General features: G+C 38.7%; 1 protein-coding gene across 1 annotated transcript in view; it reads right to left on the reverse strand.

The window, feature by feature from the left end:
• Nucleotides 1-20,465, reverse strand: part of ROS1 (ROS proto-oncogene 1, receptor tyrosine kinase) — a 76,411-nt gene extending 55,946 nt beyond the window's left edge. The window contains exons 1-16 of the mRNA XM_072857892.1: nucleotides 20,343-20,465; nucleotides 18,519-18,572; nucleotides 16,764-16,823; nucleotides 16,043-16,069; nucleotides 13,123-13,183; nucleotides 12,271-12,419; nucleotides 10,974-11,112; nucleotides 10,286-10,487; nucleotides 9,535-9,611; nucleotides 7,299-7,421; nucleotides 6,090-6,274; nucleotides 4,806-4,903; nucleotides 3,755-4,266; nucleotides 2,303-2,515; nucleotides 1,314-1,424; nucleotides 418-599 (exon numbers count right to left, since the gene is read on the reverse strand). Of these exons, the coding sequence (XP_072713993.1) occupies nucleotides 418-599; nucleotides 1,314-1,424; nucleotides 2,303-2,515; nucleotides 3,755-4,266; nucleotides 4,806-4,903; nucleotides 6,090-6,274; nucleotides 7,299-7,421; nucleotides 9,535-9,611; nucleotides 10,286-10,487; nucleotides 10,974-11,112; nucleotides 12,271-12,419; nucleotides 13,123-13,183; nucleotides 16,043-16,069; nucleotides 16,764-16,823; nucleotides 18,519-18,572; nucleotides 20,343-20,465 (2,316 nt within the window). The remainder of the gene's footprint in view (nucleotides 1-417; nucleotides 600-1,313; nucleotides 1,425-2,302; nucleotides 2,516-3,754; nucleotides 4,267-4,805; nucleotides 4,904-6,089; nucleotides 6,275-7,298; nucleotides 7,422-9,534; nucleotides 9,612-10,285; nucleotides 10,488-10,973; nucleotides 11,113-12,270; nucleotides 12,420-13,122; nucleotides 13,184-16,042; nucleotides 16,070-16,763; nucleotides 16,824-18,518; nucleotides 18,573-20,342) is intronic.
• Nucleotides 20,466-23,104: the final 2,639 nt, after the last annotated feature.

Consider the following 23,104-nt stretch of genomic DNA (forward strand, 5'->3'; position numbering starts at 1 on the left):
CAGAGACCAATCTTGAAAATCTCTGTGTAAACAAATCATGTCAAATTTGATTAAAATAAAGTCCATCTACTTCTTAGCTGAGATCAACTTGGCAGCCTCCATTTTCACTATCTTCACTTATTTTTACAATGTTGAACCCAACAAAACTGTTGATAGCATGTTTGATTTGCCTGTTTTGCACCTGGAATTCAGTATCCTGCATTAGTGAATATTATTGAACATTTTACCCCAAACTTTTGCATAACTCTGGAAAATCACACAACGGAAGAAAGGCCTCTTTGTTCTACACTATAATAGCAAAGGTCCACATGCATCTCAGGTTGCAAGAAGTAAGTATTATCTTCCCAAATACTGTTTTACAGTTTTTCTTATTGACTTTAGGGTTTTTTTCCTTTTAAGAAGTGCAACTATACCTACCGTATTTGCTTTGCCAGCCCAGTACAAGTATTGACCCAACCAATCAAAGGCCAACATCCTTGCATTTCTGATATCAGATACATAAGTATTCTCAATGGTACCCTCTCTTTTGTTCAATGACCAGGTCTGAACTTCCCCCATGGAATTAATCCAATAAAGAGTGTCATTATACCAGCTGAGGTCTTGAAGGAAAAAGGGAAGATATTAAGCATTTCACAAACATGTAAATAAAAAACCATATTTTTTAAAGAATAAAAAACAGCCGGACACTTCAGTTTTTAAAAATCAATACAAATTAACAGTTAGGCTTAGTTAACTAGATAGATACTTACTTATAGGAATATAAGATAGATACTTATATTTTTATCTATTTTTATAATAATATAATAATATAATAAAAATATAATAATATATCAATATATATAATATATTAAATATATAATATATAAAAATATAATAATATAATAAAAATATAATAATATAATATAGATACTTATATTTTTATCTATAAATTATCTAACTTATATTAGATAGATACTTCCTTATAGGAATACAATGTACATATATAGTACATATATAGCCCTGATGATTATAAATGTATGACATATATTGGGATGCTGGAGGCAGAACTATTTAGTTCGGAGAGTTGATTTTAGCTCTGCTGTAACTGTGGTGATGTCAGTAAGGTTTCACTAAGGATTAGTTTGATCCAGAAAGTAGAAGAAAGAGGATGAACACAAAAACTTGGCTCATTGAAGCTGCTTCACTGCACTGCATTCAAGTCTAGACTGCTGCAATGAAAGTTCTTGTCTTTCAGTTCTGTTGATGAAATTTATGGAGAGCTAATAAATGCCAACAAGTCTATAGCAGCAGCATTCAGTTTGTTTAGTATTTACCTGAAATATTTCTTATATGAGGACAGAGGAGTTCTCCTGACCCATAGCTATCCAACTGCTGCTTCCAGAGCCCTTCAGCCCCCACTGCCAATATATACGGTTCTTCCTCAGCTGATAAAGAAAGAAAACTGCAGTTGTGCACACCAACAAGCAATTGATGTATAAAATTTGTATTTCAATAGCCGGGGTTCCTGTTTCTGGAAAGTTACAGAAGCACAGTTAAAACTGCCGCTGCCCTAAGGAATAATGGACAAAGAAGAAAGGCATGCAAATATCATAATTTGAGAAACTCAGAGATTCAGGGCAGGTTTAGATCCAGAACAATAAGGCAATTTGGAACCCTATTAGGTGCTTAAAAACCACTGTGGATTTGAACCTGGCCTTTCCAAAGTCAGGCAAAAGTCACCCCTAATCTCAAGTGCCAGTCCTGTGCCTTAAGTTGAAAGCTATTTTCCACTCAGACATAGGTTATTATGGGTGAACTACATTTCAAAAAAACATTCCAAAGATCTACAAATCTCAGACATTGTGCACACATCCATTTCCCCCATTATCTATGCTCAAATCAAGGATTTTCAGCTTTTAGTGAGCCTGCACTTTCCCATAAATTGTCATTAACCCCCGAGGCACTCCTCAAACCACTTCATCACAGAAAGTGCTTTACAGAGCACAGGAAAGGAATAACACCTCTCATACCTCTTCATTTGACAGTGTATCAAATGAAGTGTTTGATAGTGTATTTGCATTAGAAAAATGTATATAAGTTGTAATAATAAATACGTAATACACAATACCATTACTGTAGTTTGAGAATCTTACTACTTTAACTAAAAGCAAATTTACTTATCCTGTATTCTTTAATGTTTCTAAGACAAACCTTTTTGTACCACTCATTTTGCAGTCTTTGCCCAAAGCCTGGGCCTCACCAGGTGGAAAGCTGTATGCATAACTCGTTCTTCATTTCTCCTGGGTGCCAAAGCAATTCTCACCTTCTTCTAAGGTTGTGCCTCTAAATGACTGCGACCATGGCCCTTCACCAGCAGGAGACACAGCTCTGACTGACACTTCATATGCTGTGAAGCTGGCCAGCTCCTTCACTGTAAACCTAGTGTCACTAATGTTTGAGACAACCCATTGCTTCTCAGATGGATGCTGGGATGACACTTTCACATCATAGGTCCAGTTCTGCCAAGCAGATAGACCTGTGAGATGCAAACAATCATGTTAATACAGAGTAGATGGCTGTAACAGATGATACACATTCTTTGAGAAGACTGTACATTGGAGACTGTTGTGGTTTAGCTTCAGTTGGCAACTAAGCACCACGCAGCCACTCGCTCACCCTCCCCCCTCAGGTGGGATGAGGGAGAGAATCTGAAGAGCAAAAGTAAGAAAACTCATGGGCTGAGATAAGAACAGTTTAATAATTGAAATTAATAATAATAATAACAACAACAACAATAACAATAATAATAGTAAATTGTAATGAAAAGGAAAACAATGAGAGAGAGATAGAGGAACAAAACCCAGGGCAGGGGGAGGGAAAGTGATGCAACTGCTCACCACCTGCTGACCGATGCCCAGCCAGTCCCCGAGCAGTGATCACTGCCCCCTGGCCAACTCCCCCAGTTTCTATACTGAGCATGATGTCATATGGTATGGAATAGCCCTTTGGCCAGTTTGGGTCAGCTGTCCTGGCTGTGCCCTCTCCCAGCTCCTTGTGCACCTGACAGAGCATGGGTAGCTGAAAAGTCCTTGATTTAGCATAACCACTACTTAGCAACAACTAAAACGTCAGTGTGTTATCAACATTATTCTCATACTAAATCCAAAACACAGCACTCTACCAGCTACTAGGAATAAAATTAACTCTATCCCAGCTGAAACCAGGAGGAGAGTCATTTCAAAAATGCCAGTATCAGGGGAATTAGGAAAGGGATAAATTAAAAATTTACACTCCCCAGCTCTGGGACCAACCAAGAGTAGTGGGGTTCAATCCCCCATGAAGAATGAAGTTGGAAGAACCAAAATTTTCTCCAACCAGGTAATTTTATGCTGTTCAAAGACACATGCACAGAGGATAGAGACCATAGCACAGTCACTGATCAAAAGTCATTATGTCTCTGGCATGCATTTTCTGTGTGATATCAGCAACCAACATTACTGCTACTCCATACCATACTTAAGATGCAACCTTGCTTAAAATTCCTTGCAGATGAAAAATTAGTTGCCAATATAAACTTATATTAATTTAGCCACACAATTTAGCTATTTTACTGGCAAATCTTGGGTTAAATTTTTCAAACTGGGGTAATTCCACATCTTCTGGCAGGATCAGCTATTGAAGTCACCAAAGCCCAGCATCAGGAAAAGGGAAACTAGGAAGTTATTCTTCTAGAAAGAAGAGGACTGGACTTTCAGGAAGAAACAACTGAACTTACTGGTTCCAATAGCGTGTTCAGGTGGTCTCCAGCTGATCACAGCTTGGTCCAATCCAAACAGCACCGTGACAAGCCGAGGAGGAGTTGGTAAAGGAAAAGGCTGAGTTGATGCCCCATAGAAAAGCAAGTTGCCAAAGCCAAAGTACTCTGGATACGCCAAATTGCAATCCACAACATACTCATTGAAGCTAGAACTCCCCACTGGAGAGACCTCCTCATGGAATACTGCCCAGCCATCTGTGACAGTAAACGCGTTATCCTCATAAACAAAGCTCTCTATGTCATTAAGTGGCACGTGTGATCGCAGCGTGTGAAATTCTGAGCCATCAAGAAAGCCTGACACAAAGGCCTGTTGTGTTTTGTTGAAGAAAATAAGTCTCTTAGATTGGAAGTTGATCACAAAGTCTCTCAGAGCACTGGATTTCACTACTGGTGAAGCTGTGGAGGCAGTGCCAGGAAAGAGTGGAAGGTTTGCTCTGTATATGCCATCCTCCAGGAGACAGAAAATATAGCTGGCCATGAAGCAAAATAGACCCAAATAACTACAGTGCAAGAATTCTGTAGATGAGTCACAAATATTTTAACAGCTCAGAGTTGTGCCTGTCTTTACGCAGACAATAGGAAAATGCTTTTGGCACTATTACTATACATCCTGAGAGAATTAAGCACATCACTTTTTACCTTCTGGGGATTTGGCTGGCAGATTATTGGAGAATATTGTTCCATAATACCTCAAGTGTTAAGCATGGACATTTAAAATGCATAGGGCTTCATATTCATAAAAGCACTGAATGTCTGAAAACCAAATTTCTGCAATGGAAATACTTTATCTCCTCTGCTAACACTCTAGAGAAGAAAATGCAGAAAACAACACTGCATGGTGTCACTCTTGTTCCAATTTTTTCGTAGTTAGTTATTTGTTGCCAATTGCACTTTTGTTTTGGTAAGGCAAGAGTTTGAAACAGGAACCTAGATGACTAATGAAGTGAAGAAAATTAGAGAGGAGCTTTATAGCTCCTTTGGCACCAAGTGCTCAAAGGAGGACACTTACCCGTTATAGGGATCAGCTATAACCTTCCTAGGGGATGTCACATAAAGAGGAGTGATGTCTTCAGCTGCCGTGCAGTTCTCTAAAAGGCAGACATGTATCTGGGGAATGAGAAGAAAAACTGGTGATGCATTCATAGGGTATTTGCTAAGAGCAAACAAGCTGATCCAAGATTCCTTCAGAGGAACCAGACAATGAAACACCTCCATCACAATCCTAGGTCCTTATGGGCTCCTGAGTTGTCTGTCAGTCACCTTGTGATGTAACACTTGTACACAAGTACGAATGCATCCATGACAGCTTACCCTGAAAGAGCTGTCTGTCAGCCATCCTCCTCTTAACTTCCTACCTCTAAGCTGGAGGGAAAAGCCCAATTTGAGGGGTACAGGCAAACTGTACTTTGAAAACGATCTGGCAGGGAAGGGAAAAGAGGGAAGGAAGTGCTTTTCTGATCCTGAGAGCAATACCTTGGGACTTGTCTAACCTGCAATGGATTCAGAAATCCCCGCCATCAGTCTGTTCGTCTACAGCTCATTTGTATCTTTTTATCACTACTGCTTTTCCGGCTCCCTGTGGGAGCAGTAAGCAAAAAATCAGACATGGCAAGAGGATTAAAAAAAAACCAACAAAACAAACCACTAACCATTCTAACGATCTCAGGCAACTTTCTAGTCCTTTGTGCATTAAAGGAGTACAAAGGTATGTGCAAAGTCTGACCATTAGCGTAGCTGACGTTTTATGAGTAGGGAATCAAGTGCAGGGTCGCCATCTACATTTTTACTTCAAATTGAAACAGTTGTAATCTGAGCTGTCATCACTGGTATGAAACACTTTCCCTCTTGAACATCTTTTGCCAGTTATGAAGGGCATTATAATCACTAACTTGTTATCTATCTGACCATCTTCTGCAGCAGAGTAGGAACCGAACAGACTAGATGGAGAGCCAAGTAATAGAAACAAAGTCGCTTATATTGGGTATGAGGTGGGTGTGAAATCAGCCTCAAAAACAAAGCAGTTAAAACCAAAGCTTTTTATGTCCTAAGGAGAAAAATAAGACAAGGAGCCAGAGTTCCATATAGCCTGTTTGTTTTAAATATGACTTGATATTCAAGCCTTTCTTCTTTTTTAAAACTCTGAAATATGTGAATATTATTAAAGTAAAAAATCTATTTCTATAATTATATTTTGTGCATGCATGTCTATATATAAATCAGATTTTCTCATGTAAAATAAATCACAGTAATGGTTCAAATGAAATAAGAAATTAATTAAGCCCTAGAGCACTACCTTTTCATTCATGACAAAGTATATCCTCTGGTAAAGCCAGTCTACTGAGATGGACGTAATATTCCCCCAGCCAGCATAAAAGAGCATTAGGTCAGATACATCAGACATATTTGCAGCTCCTTTCACCCAGATGGAATTCCCCTCAGAAAAATAAACAACTTGCTGATAAACATTCACAGAAATTCCTAAAAATAGAAAGATATGTGCACACAGATGATATAGGAAATAAGTTTTAGTTTTTCAGTTACTTTTTCTACTTGCCTTAAAAATAAGTATTTTTTAATTGCACCCCAACATCATTGGAGAAAAGTTAACTGTTTTTTCTCCGCCACTTCTAGTCTTCTTTCAGATAATAAGTAAACTTTCCCATTTGCTATGTAAGTGACATTATTATAGGCAATTGCCCTTCAGAAAGGTAATCAGACAAAAAGAGGATATGTAACATGCAAACCAACTGACACTGATTGCCCCTCTCCAGGGCAAACAGATGCAACTGGCATCTCCTCACAAAGCACCATTCACTCTAGAATTCAAGCTAGACATTATCTGTGCCACCCCTGTACTATCAATGGGTATTTAGTCAGGGGCAAAATTCATTCTTTGGCATCTTTGTGGCTCTGTGAACTTCAATAGATAAACTCAGATTTCCACACTGTCTCCAAGGACCAAATACAGCACCAATGTAGATAAGAAGCATTAGAGTGGCGAGTAATTTGAGATAACATGTTTGTCTGGTGACTTAGGCTACTAAATGCCTCTTTATAGAGCTCTGTGCCCCAGACTAGCTAACACACTAGCATATTCTTCAGCCAGTGTCTTTTGACATGTTGTATTATTTAATTCTTAAGTTTGAACCACTTCACTTCCCCATATTCATGTTGAGAAAATACAGTCATTAATCACAGTGAAACATCTGCTTTGGCTTAATCTTATCTCAATTTAGGTACCTACTATGTAAAAGTCCAGCTCTGAAGTAGCTGCCTAGATTCAGTGAAGAAAAGGTTGAACTGGGGAGAACAATCCATCTCTTCCAAGTGCCTGTCATTTCAAATAGGTCAAATCATGTCCTGAAAGTTCCTGTTTCTCCCCATTGACTATAAAGAGAGGCTAGATACTGTCTCAGACTAGGTGAGGTGCATTCTGTCCTTGGTGAACACAGAGGTCTAAGTTGTACTTGAGAAAAAAGGAGAGAGCCCAATTTGATTTTACCTGTAATGTTGTGGTGTATAATACCATTTTGTAGGCACTGGGCGGCTTCGAGGAAATGTTCCGTGTATCTCTTCCTTAAAGACTGGTTTCTGGATAGGAAAAGCCATGTTGCTTTTTCCTTAACTAACAAACAGAGAAATTCAGAATTAAGAGAGATGACTGCAGCACAGAGAAGAATGTTGCTAACTCAGATACATCATTAATAGACATACATATACACATGCACACACATATGTACCTGTAGGAATATATTCTTACACTAGCAATGACAGACTTAAACTCTTTGAGTGTTGAAAGTGGATGGAGTTATTCACCATTACAGTGCCTTCTGGCTCCTCATCCAGGGTGAGAATGCACCACATGAATTTCACACCATCGTTTCCTGTAACACTAGTGAGTCCCAGCAGAAGTGGGATATTTAACCCCCCTTGGCCTCTTTGAAAAGCCCAGTCAAACTAGAATATTATCCCACAGAGCTGGGGAAGAGCAAGGCAAGTATGTTTATTTCATGTATTTCATCATGCTGACCAGTGATTTTTTCAAGGTACAAGTAGTTTTCACAGATAAAGGTAATAATGGGATAATATTATCTGCTTCAAAGTTGATAAATGTAATTTTTTTTTTTAATAAAGTCACTTTTTAAAGTCAAGAAGGAGAGCTTTGGTCACATAAGCTGACTTCGTGCTTATACAGGCCCAAGTAACTTACATCAGAACCTCGCAGCAAAGCCATACCTTCTGTCTGGTCTATGCATAGCTCTGGGAAAGATAGCTAGTCTTGCTTCTGAATCTCAGATCCCTGAAAATTTAGCACATCCCCTGCTAAATTGATTCACAAGGTAGTTACCTTCATTTTAAAAACTGGTGCGTTATTTTGAGTCTGAATTTGGCTAATTTCAGTTTCCAAACAATCCTTCCTTTTTTTTTTCCCCTCTAGTTTAAACAGCCGTCTGCCATCAGATATCATTTCCTGATGTGGGTATCACAAGACTGTGATTGAATGCTGTCTCAGTTTATTCCCGGATAATCTGCATAGCTTGAGCTGCATGTATTTCTCACATGATGCACACACCACGAGTCATTTCAGTAATGATACATGAGGAAGGGTTGCTCCTGTTCATGTTAGCAGAGAGAAAGCACGTGCCAGTGCAATTCAGGGGGAATCAACTGAAGTTTTACGTGGTGACTAGTAAAGGGAGGTGGGATGGTTCCCCACCACCAGAAGGTGGTTTTTTGGGGGGTAAGGTTGTTTGTTTGTTTTCTACCTTAAATTAATTGGTTGGTAATTGGCTTGACTTAATGAACACAGTGAGATGTACCAGTCTGGACATTTCACAAATGGCACAAATGTTTATGGCTCAGGGTCAGCCAACGCTAGAGCAAACCTCTGCGGAGTCTCCAGAAAAGGACATATCAGTGTGTCTGAGCTATTACAAAAAAAAAAGAAGTCATATTTTAAAAAGCACTAGAGAAGCTATTAGTTCAATTTCTCTAACCAATAGCAGAAGACTGGCAATTCAGAGACAGACTTAAAGTATTTGCTAGAGTTGAAGAGTTTCCAGGTGTTTGACAACTGGATTTCTTCAGGAGGAGGGGAGTGTCTTTTGTTTTCTTTTCTAAAGATACATTTTGGTAACATTGATTTCATTCTCGCTTGTGCTCTACCTCGACATGTACCTTTCTCTGGCAATTAATTAATATTTCTGCAATTCTTTGACTGATACCTATAGTCTATCATTACTTTCATTATTAATTAGTTAACATAGTAAAATAAATACAGCCATGAAAGAGCAACAAAAATTGATATGATTTCACATATTTGGCATGAGATAACTGAGGGTGTTTTGACGAAAGAGTTTCATGTTAAGTATTTAATATTCTTAGAATAAATACATTTGTTTGTCAACTGTTAAAAATCTCATCTAGAAAATGGAAGCATGTCTTCTCAGTCACTCCCTCAGACCACTGAGGTGTTTTTCATCTGTAATACAACTCAGGACAAATTCGTTTGGGCCTACCAGCATCTCAGGCTATTACCATGCTGTGTAGCCCAATAATGTCTACAGCTAAAGAACAGGACTCTCTCTGACATGCTATTGACCCCTCAGTGTACAACTCCTTGTCATGCACTGTTTACAGTCTAAATATTATTCTCTTCTGTCAGGTACGTGGCAGCCCAGTGAACATGACTTTGTCCCCAGGAACAGACAGCGATAAGGACTCTGCTACTCTTGTACCTTTGGATTCTGGGGTTGTGATGTTGGCTTCAGCAGGGGGTCCAGCACCAACCTCATTAACCGCCACAATACTGAACCTATGGTAAACCAAAGAGACAGGTTTTGGTTTGCAGGTTTCTTTTGAAAGATTGCCTGAGAAACATTTTATCAAGTACAGCAGCTGCTACAGAAGTGTTTGACTTTCAGAAAACACCCATTTAAACACAATGCTCTGGGAAATTTATAATAAAAATAAAACCAACCAGAATCTGAATTCCCCAAAGGTGGGACAACAACAGAGTCTTCTAAATTATAAATCAAAATGGGGTTTCAGACTCAGAAGAGCAACTCAATTTCATTTCAAAGGAAGATCTGTATTTACTAGTGCAAGCAGAATGCAGGCCTTTGTGTTTAATAAAAATGAAGGAATTTTTTCCAGATGCTTAAAGGACTAGAGAGGACTGCTCTATCATTCCCTGAATATACTGAAAACATGCCACACAAGCTTAAAAAATGAAAAACAGCAGCTAAGAAAATGCAGCCTGCTGGCCCTATATCAAATTGCTTTTCCTTCCTCCCCATCTGACTTCCACATAAGCAGCCAACTCATCTGGAATGACTCTGTTATCTGAAGGAAGGTACCCTTGCTTTTGGCAAGAACATAAGTAAAGAGCATAATTGTGCAGAAGTGGTATTTAGGCATACCCTGTACTATCTGGGCAAGAAGTGCTACAGCACACTTGGCCACATTGGTTACCTTTTCTTTTTGTACCTGTAAGTGTTGTTTGGGAAGGTGGAGTAGAACTGAAAGCTATGTCCTTTTGAGGCTCTCAACAGTTCGTGACTCTCACTGGTCAGGAGCAAGTTATATCCAACAATCAATCCATTTGGAAAAAGTGGTGGAGACCAACTAACTTCAACAGTGTTTGGACTTGAACTCTGAATATCTTTAATGACAGGAGCTGTCGCAGGAACTGCAAGAGACAGAAATAACTGACTCTGGGATGGCATTTAAGACATTAACGGTTTTTCTTTTTTCAGGTATATTTTTAGGTTTCCTATCTGTTAATTCATTTATACTAATAAATATGATTAGGAACAATATAACATTTCAGCAACTGTTAACTTCTTTTAGTGTCCAGGAAGATGTGTGTGTATTTCAGTCAAAAAGTTAACATGCATAATTATGCACAAAAGTATCCAATGTGGCCTCACAATTTTGACCATGTACTTTTCTGTGCATGTTTTTAAAACCAGAAGCAGGAAGCAGCCCTAAATCTTCTAGTTCAAACAAAAAGAGCCTGTAGTATTTTAGTTTGGTCTTCTGCAGCTACCCAACAGACAACATACACATCATTCTGAAGATTAAGCATCAACGTTTTTTGTGAAAGAAACAACAAGGAAACCTAAATGTTTCTGATACAGTCCTGAAAGATGCAATTGATAATGTAATTCATTACCTCCAAAAGCATGTGTCCGGTAACTGAGACTAGATGGAGAATAGAGCTGCAGCTGAGATGTAATGATCCAAACTACTCGAAACACGTATTCTGTGAAGGCTTGAAGGTCTTTGACAGTATATGAAGTTTCGGATACTACCTAGATTAATGCACAGACACAATCGTTTTTTTTCTTCCTCCATCTGCAGCTACTATATAGGGTGTTATCAGGGCAACAGAGGTCTCATACAACAGCATACATATTTCAGGATACAGAAGTGCAGCATCCTAAGTTATTTTAAGAGGAAATTCTGGGAGTTATTCTCAGCACAGACTTTGATTTTGCATCCTTTCAGAACTTTTTCTCTTCTCTTTTCTTCAGAACACGCTACCAAATCTAAACAACAAGCAGATGGATGGAAGGATGGATGCAATATAATAGTAAATTTGAAGAGTAAGGTAAAAAACCTAAAATAATAACATATTACAGGCAATGTATTTTAAACAGTTTATACATATACTACAGGTTTAATATCCAAAGGCTCCTAGTTACTCTAAAATATTTACAGTCTGAAGTCATTGTTCCCCATTATTTCACCAATGATTAATTCCGAAGAACTTCCTGCTTCGTAAATTATCTTTACCTTTGATTTGTGGCACCAACTTGCCATGCTCTGTAAATTGGTCCAATAGAGATGATGGCAAGATAACAAGTGTATAGTTGACGCAAAAGAACATAATATGAGAATAACCGTACTGAGTCAGAACAAAGGCCTATCTAGCCAAATATTGCGTGTTTGACAAGAACCAAAAAAATTTCTATAGGGAAAGATATAAAAAAAGAAATCCTATAGTGATATTTCTCCTGAATACTCTCAATCTCGGCATTTTATAAGCATCACTCAACATGAAACAATGGCAATGTTTGCATTTAGTAGAACTCAAGTTTTTTCTTCCATTAATTTGTCCAGTCACTTTTCAAACCCCATTTAGTAATTTTAGTAATTTTAAAATTTAGGAGTTTAAATTTAGTAATTTAACATCCACATATGCCGGAAGCAGCTGAACATTTTAACTACACATTCTGCAAGGAAATAACCCTCATTTGCTAGTTTTGAACCTGCTAGTTTCCATCAAGGTCCCTAGTTCCTATGTTGGAGGAAAAGGAATAATTGTCCACTTCTCAGCTTCTCCATGCTACTCATGATTTTGCAAACTTCTTTCGTGTGCCTAACATATTCTACAATATTTTTCTAAAATAAAATGAAGAGCAGAGAAGAACCTATTTCCTTGCAAAGTAAAAGGAAGTGTCCTTTACCTCTGTGTATCTCCAGTCTCCAGGGAGCTGACTGAACTTCCACTGGATAATATATTTCACCCTAGAGATGTTAGCTGCCTTCCACCCTAATGTGACACTGTGGCTTCCAATGGTAGATGCAAATGGTGCTCTAGGCTTGTTCAAGTAGTCTGAGGGGAAAATACAATACAACAGTAAGAAAAAACCTTTCATGGCAATCTCTGGATCTTAAGGGTAAAAGCCTATTACCTCCCACACCTGAAAGCTGTGAAGCCAATAAAAATATACAAAAGAATATATAGAAAATGTTGCTGAATAAATCACATGACATTGTAAAGACAGTTTGATAAGTAAGTCTGAACTGGGCCAAGCTTAATGTGAGCAAATGTGACTACAACCCTGCACTTGTGTAAATGTACTTTTAGTTACAGGTACTTAGTAAAATTTTGCTGAATAGAAGCCTAGAGAAGGTATGGGAGACTTCTGAAGAGATTTTCAAGGGGCCTATTTCAATAGCACTGTATTGGCCCAATTGTTCCCACATAAGTTGCAGGAGCTTTTGGCAATGATTTCAAGACAGCAGACAGGTCAAGGATGGGTGCTTGACAAAGTATCATCTTAAACAGTTGAGACTGGATTCAAAAAGTCTCATGTCCATGAAAGGGAGGCAAAAAAATTTTACTCTAAGATAGAGTTAACTTCACTGTATTTGTTAAAAGGAAAAAGAAAAGAAGAGTGGTAATTTTCTGATGAATCAAAACACTCAAGACACTCCTATTTCTTTGAAGAAACCCAGATGATAGAACAAGACTATAATTTTAAAACTGAATTTATGAGACTGTGAATCAGACACAGGACTCTATTCAGACTTACTCTGTGCTTCAACTCCATATGCATCCTCTGCACAGCTACAGCCAAACTTACAGGAAACTGTCTGTGTAGGGTACAGAACTCACTGGTTAGTTTTGTGTAAAGGCAAACTTCCTCCTAGAATTATGCAGACACATTTAAATACATACAAATCCTGTGGACATTTTGAACACACACAAACCCTGTGGAAATCATTACATTCGTTCTAAAAAATAACAGCACCACAAACTCACTCCAAAGAGCTTCCCCGGAGCCTTTCCATCAATTCACTGGGCACTGAATTAGGTTTTTCCTCCTTACACACTGTCCCTTTGTGGAAAGCACAAATATGGGGCTACATTAAAGCTGGAAATAGACTTCAGTGACAACCATGGAGTTAGGAAGTAATGGTTTTTAACTTGTTAATGATATGTTCCACATGTTGGATTTCACCCTTTCCCGCTTCATGTATTTCCTATGAATGAGGCACATTCTTACAAATGTACTTCCAGTGAATTTTCAAAATAGTTGAAATTAGTAATTTGTAAGAGCAGCCATGTCTAATTCACACTTCCTTGTTAGTAGTTACTCCTTCTGGTACAGTCGTGTCTACAAGCTGCAAACATAACAAATACCCCAGGGCAGTGAGTTCTCCACACTCACATCCTAAGAACAGAAAATTCCTAAGAGTTTTCAGTTTAGGTAGGGAACACAGCGATAGTGTTACCCTGCTTTATAGGTAGAGAACTTAAGAAGAGGTAGTAACATTTTCCAGGTGGATCTCAGTAGCTTAAAAATTACATGCAAGACTGAGTCTCCTGGAAAGTGAAAACTTTTGAGAAAGTGACCGTTTGAGCTTTTCTAGACAGGCATTTTATTTGGGCTCATTTTATCCTGCAGATTAATTTTGCCTATAAAATCTTGCAGTTTGCTTCATACAGCAGCCACCTTTCAAGTTATAATTAACCTTTAGATCATTCAGAAGCAATTCATTATGTTAAGTGAGCAAATCTTTTTATTGCTCTTCCTATGATTCTAGGATATACACTTCCGGCACCCTACGGAAACTGATAAGGCATGTTATTTCAGACAACACAGTTGCAGCTGAGACAGATTTAAAAACTTGCTTAGCCATATATTCCTATATACATTATCTCACATCTAGGCATTCAGTGCCAAGGGCAAGCACTTAAAAAGTTTTTTCCAATGTTTTCATATTCAGAGAAATAAAATTCTTTCAAGTGAATTATCATGACTGTTAGCAGGGAAAGATCAGGGTATTAGCAGACGTTAGTTATCAACTGCACACTGGAGCTTTCGTTTACAATCAAGATTTGTTTAGTTTGTAGGGGATAGTGTCCCCAGATTACATGCTGATTCATAGTGCCTTCTGCTTCATTTAACACAGACATTTCTAACCATTTGGTTTTTGTCGTGTTTTTCTTTCTTCTTCTGATCTTTGCCCGAACGATAAAACCAATTTTTGCTTGAGGTAAGAGGATTACTAAAGCTCCTAGCCTTAGAAATTTTTAGGGAAATTTGTCATCTGCTCTGCCTGAAAACACGAAATCCTCATATATTCTCCATCAATCAGAACTGCCCCTGTATGAGCCAGATTCTGCTGCCCTTTCTTGTGAATATTCTCACTGAATTCAGTGGCACTCCCCTGCTCCTAGGTGAGAGGTAGCATCTAACAGGAGCAATCCTACCACATTTCAGTCCCAGGGTGTAGTCACACGACAGAGCTGAGCCAATGCCAAAGGAAAAGTCCCACTCTTACTCCCACTCCTTTCCGCTGCAGACTGCAATGACCTGACCCTCTGCATGCAGTGACGTGATGCCTGCCTATGTGGGGAGTCAAGTCAGCCAGCTGATCCAGTGGAAAGATAATCTCGCAAAAGCCTTTGCAGAGTTAGTGAATTTAACTGGCATATTATGTGGCCAGACAAGCAAAAAAAAAAACCCAAAACCAACAACAACAAAAAAACCCCCACACACATTCTGTGTTTCTACGAAAGTAAGTTGGTTACTTCTTGGACTGTTCCTACACTCCAAAACTACCATTTAGCATATTTGTAAACCTTTGTCATTATCAAAATTTCACAGATTAAAAAGCATTAAAAAAATCAATGCTTTCAATCAAATTTCCAGCTTGCCAATGGGTTTGTGTTCTACTCAGGATTCCCTCCAACTCCTCCATCACCTGCTTGAAGTATGTTGCCCCCATCTGGGTACAACATTCATATTGAGGTCTCAACAGTCCCAAACACAGTCCTGCAATCCTCTCATCCCCATCCCATCCTACACTCTATGTTCAAGCTAAAAGGGCCCCAGAAAGGCACCGTCTCTTTAGTAGCACTTTGTTGCCTCATACTTACCACTGTAAATTCCAGTCCATCTGCAGCACAGGCCAGGTACTCCCCATCAGAGATCTCTTTCTAAAGGGCAACACGTTGCCCCTTACTGAATTGCATTTTACTTCATTCAGACTCTCTACCCAGTCAAGAGTGTGTTTTTTCTTCTAGCTCCCACTCTTTGTTTCCACTTCTCGCCAAGCCAGTGTCATACCAGCCTTAAAAAGCATTCTCTCTGGATCATCTTTGATGGCATTAATGAAAAACTGGATAGAACAAGACTCCTGTGAGAGCCTAGAACATAGTTTAAATAGGTCTGTACTGCGTTCCATACTGGTGTGATTAGTCTGCTTTCTTTAAAGCAATATTCTTTGCTACACAGCAGTTTTTAATGCAAACAAGTCCTTAGCCACCGTGCTGGAAAGAAAGAATTCAGGCACTTAACTCATTCTTTAGCTTTAGGGACCACAAAGCAATTAGACCCGGATTGATAAGTTTGTGTATCTACATTATATTTCTTAGCACTATGTGGACATAGTAATCACTTAAATAGTGATTTTTTTGTATTGATCTGATAGCATTTAACTTACCTCACATGCTCTGGTGTATGTCTTGTTCTGCCAAGAAGCAAATTAATAAAATGCAGGATTAGCATAAAAATAATCGCAGAGTATTTCAAACAGATAGTATCAATTAATTAGAAGTTTCTTACAGTGAAAGTACACTACAAAACCTTATCACTGGCAAGTAATGAAAGAAGGAAAACCCACACTTCCACACTTGAAAAAACAGAAAGTCAACATTAAAATGATGCCAAGGATGAATGAGCTTCAGGTGTTCAAGAGGTCCAGAAAAAAGAGCAGTTTAAAAACTATCATGGCAATTGTCCCAAACCAATGCTAATTCTTATCCATCTGGTTTAGTAAAAGCAAGAAATCAATCTACTAAAGACCATGTGCTTCATTTACATCTGCATAACTCTGAGACAGACCCCAGTAGAGTAAAATCCTGAAAAGCACTAGTTCTTTCTCACTGCCTGAAAATCTGGGTGAGTGGTGGACCTTAATGAACTATAAAATGTCCCCACATTTTGACAAACACAATGGAAACTTTTGATATTACAGGTAAATCCCACAGCAAGAATTATTAGCTTCCCAAAAGAGAATTTATGAAAGTACTGAGAGAAAATACGGACATTACATCTTTTAACAGAAACACTGCTCTGGTTAGATTTTCCATATCTGCCATTGGATAAGGTACTTGATGGACTGGAGACAAGTTCTATAGAGCCAAGGCTAAGGCAATACTCACACATTTCAGTGGGCAATTGATTTGCACCGTTGCATTCCAAAACTGACATCCCTGTATGCACTGCAAAGACAGACGGTGGCTTTAAAAAAGGACTTTGAAAGCACATTTTTAAAGAGAAGGGATACTCCAGCACTAAGGGTGAGGACAATAGTTCAATTTCCAGCTGCAGTAAAACATTTTGCATGGCCAAGTCACTTAGCTCCTTTATGCCCCGGTTCCTTAGCAATAAAATAGGCATTTAAGCACTTAAACTCTGTAACAAAAATATTAAATACACCAAAGGTTATAGGTACCCTCATACTACAGTAAGGGAGTTATGTTGTGTAGTGCCCTTCTCAATGTAAAATCAAATATAGAGCAAAAGAAAAAATAAATTATTCTTAGAGATTGCTTTGTGCAAAACAGTAGATGTTCAACTACCTGTTCAGCTCCGGTAAAGACTTTGGCACCCTCGCATGTACTGAGAGCACTAAAAGGGCTGCAGGACACCTGAGCAGACTGTGACTATCACCTGGGGAGAGCGCTCAGCTTTACACAGGCCTTGGGAAAGGGCTGATGCACAGCTCCAGGGGCAGAAGTTGCCCTGGCTAAGACAGTCCATGTTCAGTCTTGCTCGGGGAATGAGTCACCCAGCCAGCCATGATGTGTGTGGCCAGTGCTCCCTCCCTCCCAGCTTTATTTTACCACTTGTTCTCTGAGGAGAAGTAACAGATATGCAGTATGCAGCACAGCCAAGCCCAGTGGAAAGCCCTTCAACACAAGCTCCCCACTCTCCAACAGGCAAGGCATCGGCTTTAAAACCATGAGTTTTCAAAGATGTAATAAACATTATGTGGTTTGGATTTGATGTTGTACCTTTCTTGTTTATTCTGTCCCATCCACTTCTTAATGGTCATGTACATTTTTCTTTTTAAAGGGAAGCTGGAAGGAAACAACTTTGGAAGCAGAAGACTCTGATATTGAGCATTGCAAAGCCTCATGAAAAAAATAGTAAGACTTGATAACACTGAGCAAAGATACACAGTAACCTAAATAGGCGAGTCAACCTTGCTATGTACTTTCATGACAACACAGCCTTTTATGGTCCCAGCATCATAAATGACCCTGCCTCACCAGATGCCAGGCGCTGAGAGGCTGCTTGCCACTAGTCTCTGTGGAAAATATTGATGACTGAATTCTCCACCACTCTTCAAAGTCTATGTATAACCACCAGCTTGAATTGCATTTGAAATCTGAACCAGGAGAACATCAGCTAAAGTCCTCACAAGAATGCTGCTATGGAAAGCTCATGTTAAGCTGAAGAGTCCCCCATGATAGACGCAACCGTTTGAAGCCCTACAGAACTCTAAATTTTCAACAATTGTCATTTTAAGTTTTCTCCCATCAAATCACTGAGAAAACAAAATAAACTACTTAACTGTACAAAGGTAGATGAATAAAACAGTCTTAATGATTTGCATTTTGGAGGGAACACTAGTTTTGACTCATTTTCTCAAAACTGGGTGATTATGAACTTTGTAGATCACATATGTGAACATGACTCACAGCAGAGATCCACACCCTTTACACATTTTCTTTAAACAAAAAAGATAGTTGTGTCTGAGCCAAATCTAAGCACACAACCTATTGACTTATGCCAGAAAGGCAACTGTGCACATTTACATGAAGTCTTTGACAATATGATCATTGTACCCATTTTATTCACATAGCAGTAACGCAAAATCTCAGTAATTAACAAAGTAAACAATTACTCACTGCTCCAGTGATGTCACTAACATTGCAAAGGTTAGTAATGCCAAGTCCTCCTTCCTAGAAGACAAATACATACATTTTTACAGAGTCAAATGTTTCCCCAAAATTCTTTGATTAAAGTATATTAAAGCATTGGCTTCTTGTAAAACAAATTTTCTTTGACTAATGTTTCCTCATTTGAAGAAATTTATTGTTGACACACCAGTAGCTTCTCACTTGAGACTAATTTCAGAGTACCATCAAACAAAGACATTGGCAGAATCAGTTGGTGTTAATTAAATTACCTCAGGTAGGAATTTGGCTCTCATCTCCTGATTTTGGTTCACTGAGTCAATAACAAATGCTTCATAAATATGTTGGGCATAAATGACAAAGCCAAGTGGCTTTGACCTCTTGGGAGCAGAAAGACCTTCCTTCCAGCTAAATGCCTTTTGTCTGGCCTCCTTTTGAAGGGGCTTTACGCAGCCATATGGTTACCAGCCTTCCTCCTCTGCCAAAAGTGCTCTTGAGCTAAGGTGCCTGCTTTTTCACATAATTTGAAGTGTGCAAAACCAGTCACCGCCTGTGAAGTGTAAATGATTTGAGGATGTATCTAACAACCTTGGAGAAGCTGAATGTTAGGTCTTAAGTTTTGTCTTGCAAACAGGTAAGAGCACCCTTAATAAAACAACTGTCAGGAAGAAATTTTCAGCACACTGGGCACACTGTGACAATAGTGATAATCAAAGGTGTCACAAAGCAAATGTGAACACAATAAGCAGACTGGAGGCGAAAAATAAGATTTACAGCTCTCAGACTCCAAGATTATTTTTTTCTCATCTGAATCCCTTACACAATACGTTCACTGAACACGAATGCGATTTTCCCATCTTTCAAAGCTGAGAGGAAGAGCAACTTATTTCTTATTCTAATTAATTTCAGCTTAAATCAAAGGATCCCCATTAAAGTTATCATTGCATGATAGGCTTCCATCAGGGAAGGCAATTAACTCTTTCACTGGTGCAAGAGTTAGAAATAGTTTTAAAGGAACTGTCAGACAAATGTATGATATAAAATGGAGCAGGTAATAGTCCTCTGCAGTAGGTTTCCACAGTTAGTTAGCCCCAAGGCACAAAATGTCCTTTTTACAGAGCAAAGGTACATGGTCTTCTAAACAACATCAACATTTCAGGCAAATAGAAACAAGGACGTAACTCCTGAAAGCCTCATGCAGAATTAGTGTTTGGATTTGAGAGGTTTTGCTTATCTTTGTTGTGCATCAGTAGAAAGAAAAATAATAAATTCCACTCGACTACTCAAAGGAAGACTAAGAAAGCATAAGATTAAGGATCCAACTACTTACTTTAATACTTAAAGAAATATCCACAATTTAAACTATAGGTGACTTAAGAAGCTGAAACTAGTTCAGGATAATTGTGCAAGCCACGGATTCCCAGACAATTTCTTGTGAATTTACAGTTTTCCTAGGTTTATATAAGAAAAGTCATAGACTAGACAGAAACTGATAAGTAAAGTGAATAAATGGAAAGAACAAAGGTTTCTCTCCTCCACCCTCCAGGGTCTTTAGTGTTTATAGTAATTTCAGGAGCTGTTGGAACAAGTATATAAAGAAAGTATAAAACAAAAACCCATGCAATCTGGTTAATGGGATTTCTTCCTTACCAGGTTCCACAAATTCAAATGTTAAACATTAGTTCTCAAACTCTGCTTTTACTCAGATACATTCTTTAAAATAATTTTGAAAAAGCTGATATGTAATAGAAAATTCTTACAGTGCTAACAACCACCTATGTTTCAAAAGATTAAGTACAGTTTTTCAAAACTTACCAGGTTACTTGTACATAAGTTTTGACAATTTTTTGAGAAAGTACAGTACACTGCAGAAATCCATACACAGTGAAAAGCAGCAAGTCTGTTTAGCGGGAGATCCCACAGGCAAGTGTTCCTCATAACTTAAACGATTTCATCTGTCAGTCTGATTCTTTCCTTGACTCAGCCATACGAACTCCTTTTAGTCTAGATGACAGAGACGCAACTGTGAAATTTCTGCATTTCAGTTTATTAAATATTTTTAAAATCCTTGTTTATACTCCGTTCCTTCAACAACTTTTCAGCTTCCTGGAGCACTTGTCTTGAAATTGCACAACATCTATTTCATAGTTTCTTATTAAACCACTGAAACAAAAGAGTTGACCAATGAAAGTCAGCGTATCTCCTTACATAAATATCATTAATGTAAAGAGGAAACTAAGCGCAATGCTTCTAATCAGGTGCTCCAAGCAACACAGAAACAGGGAAAGAGTGAGAGAAAACTGGCCTAATCTTAATTTCTACTATGATTAAGCTATTTCTAAATATTTTCAAGTGGATACAACTAAGAAAATTTGTTTGTGATTATGAATAACCTCGTTAGAACACTACAGCTCATATCAGTCAGTACAAAAATGTTAATTAATCCTCTATTTTAATGACTGTTTCCAAATGTTCCATTTCCACACCAAACTAGCACTCCAAACAGACCCCTGTCTGCTTTCTGATGCAGTGTAGACACAAACTAACCAGAGCCAATCTGCTAGGGGGTCTTTACATGAGTGGGCACAATTGTACTAGTAAGTTTGTGCCCATATCATGGAAGAAAATTGAAGCTGATGGATAAATTGTGTATCTGATTTAAAGAGAGGTGAAGAGTTCTACATAAAGTTGGAGACTCACATTAAAGAGGTCAATGGGAATTCAAGCTTAAGATACATCCAGCTCCCAGTCTGTGGCACTTCTCTGTTGTACTGGCAGAGCTATCCACAGGGTCATTCTGTGAACTGCAGTAGGAAATCAATCCAGTTTACATATATATACGTATATATAAACAAATGCTATGTCATTTTTGTGCATGTGTATTATGCATTATACATAAAATATGCTATTTTATAAATAACATAGCATTTGATGATCAGTTTAAGCTGATGCATCCTGTCATTGCTGCTTAAAAAGGAGACCCGCTTTTCCACCACACTTTCCCAAGCCCCACTCACTTGCCAAGCAAACATTCCTGCAGTTATGCAATAAACCAGGCTGAGAATCTGGTTAACACTAACCCAGCAACAACAGAAGTGAATTGGTTAGCATCAACCTGATGCTGTTTTCTCTGATTCAGGCTGCAGCACAGCCCCACGTGCTGCTGTGCCCATGCATGGTAGGTGAAAGGAACTAAAAGCACCAAGGCAGGAGGAAAGGATAAGCCAGGCTGGAGAGAGCCGATGGATATTGCCAAGCACATGGCTTGAAGGCAGTCGGAGGAAGGAAAGGCTTTGTGGAGCAGGCGCCTTCCTTTTCTTCCACTTGTCCTGGGAAGCATTTGGGGGTTTCCTTATGCATTATCTCAGCCTCCTCACTACTACTCAAGGGAACTCCTGGAGGAGAGTAAGACCCATCTAAGGTGAGCTTAGCTTGCAGCTAAGGCCTTTCAGCTACACAGGTGAGGGGGAGTTACTGCCCCATTTGCTTATCACTTCTGCACTCCAGAAGGATGCTGCCCTGGCCCCAGTCCACCAGAGAAGCTGCTCAAGAGGGAACTCCTTAGCTCCAGCCAAAATAAACCAGTTTAGTCTGACTGCTTAAATAGTAGCTCTTTGCTAATCCAGCTCATCTTGGCTGAAGAAGCTTCGTCAGAGCTCACATGAGCACCAAAACTGAAGAGGAAGCTGATGACAGGCAGATGGAGGCTGCAATTTCTTCCTGAGGCAGAGCACTTTGTGCTTTAGATTTAGGAACCTCAGGATTTGGTCTCTAGGGCTAGTAGGTCTATACCGGTAAATTAAATGTACCCACACCCATACCCTAGGAGGTAGCATGGGATAACCCACATCCTAACTTTAAAAGTCACTCATACTCCGAGAGAGGATAGCCACAACTGAAATACCTATGAGAAATGACTCCTAGCTTTTACTATATCCCAAACTGTTCCTGGATATTATTTGGGCTAGTGCTGATGTGGATCAAAACCAGCCAGGGACAACTCTAACAGTTTAACGGTTGATCTGTGTGATCACTCAGGACTAAGAATGCTGCCTGGCATAGATTTAAATTACTAGCTTAGATGTAACCCAGGTAAACAAATATGTCTAAGTTCAATCTTTTAAAAAAAATCTTTTAATTGTATTTAATTATTCAACACTTTTTTGGTTTTGTTTTGGTTTTTTTTAGGAACTAATTGATTGTTAGGCTGTCTTGGGTCTTGTTTGCAGATGTATAGGGAGGAGCAGTGGGAGGGATCAAGTTAAGGAGGGATCAAGTTAAGAACCTGGTGAGGAATGTAATTAAGGTGCACCTGAAAGCCTGAAGAAGAAGTCGGCAGCCATATAAATATGTTGGCATTTGGCTCTTAGGGCAAGGAAATTTGGTTACTATCAAATACACGTAACTAACCCTTTCTTTATAACTGGAAAGATTCACTATTACTGATGCTGATAATTCTTGTAAGTGAGCATTTGCACACTCATATATGTGTAGTACATGCATACCTTGCACAAATGGGCTCTAACAATTATTGCAATATAGATAGTTAATAAAATAATAACATTAAAGACATTATT

Source organism: Ciconia boyciana, chromosome 3 (assembly GCF_034638445.1).
Source record: "Ciconia boyciana chromosome 3, ASM3463844v1, whole genome shotgun sequence".
Lineage (NCBI taxonomy): Eukaryota > Metazoa > Chordata > Aves > Ciconiiformes > Ciconiidae > Ciconia > Ciconia boyciana.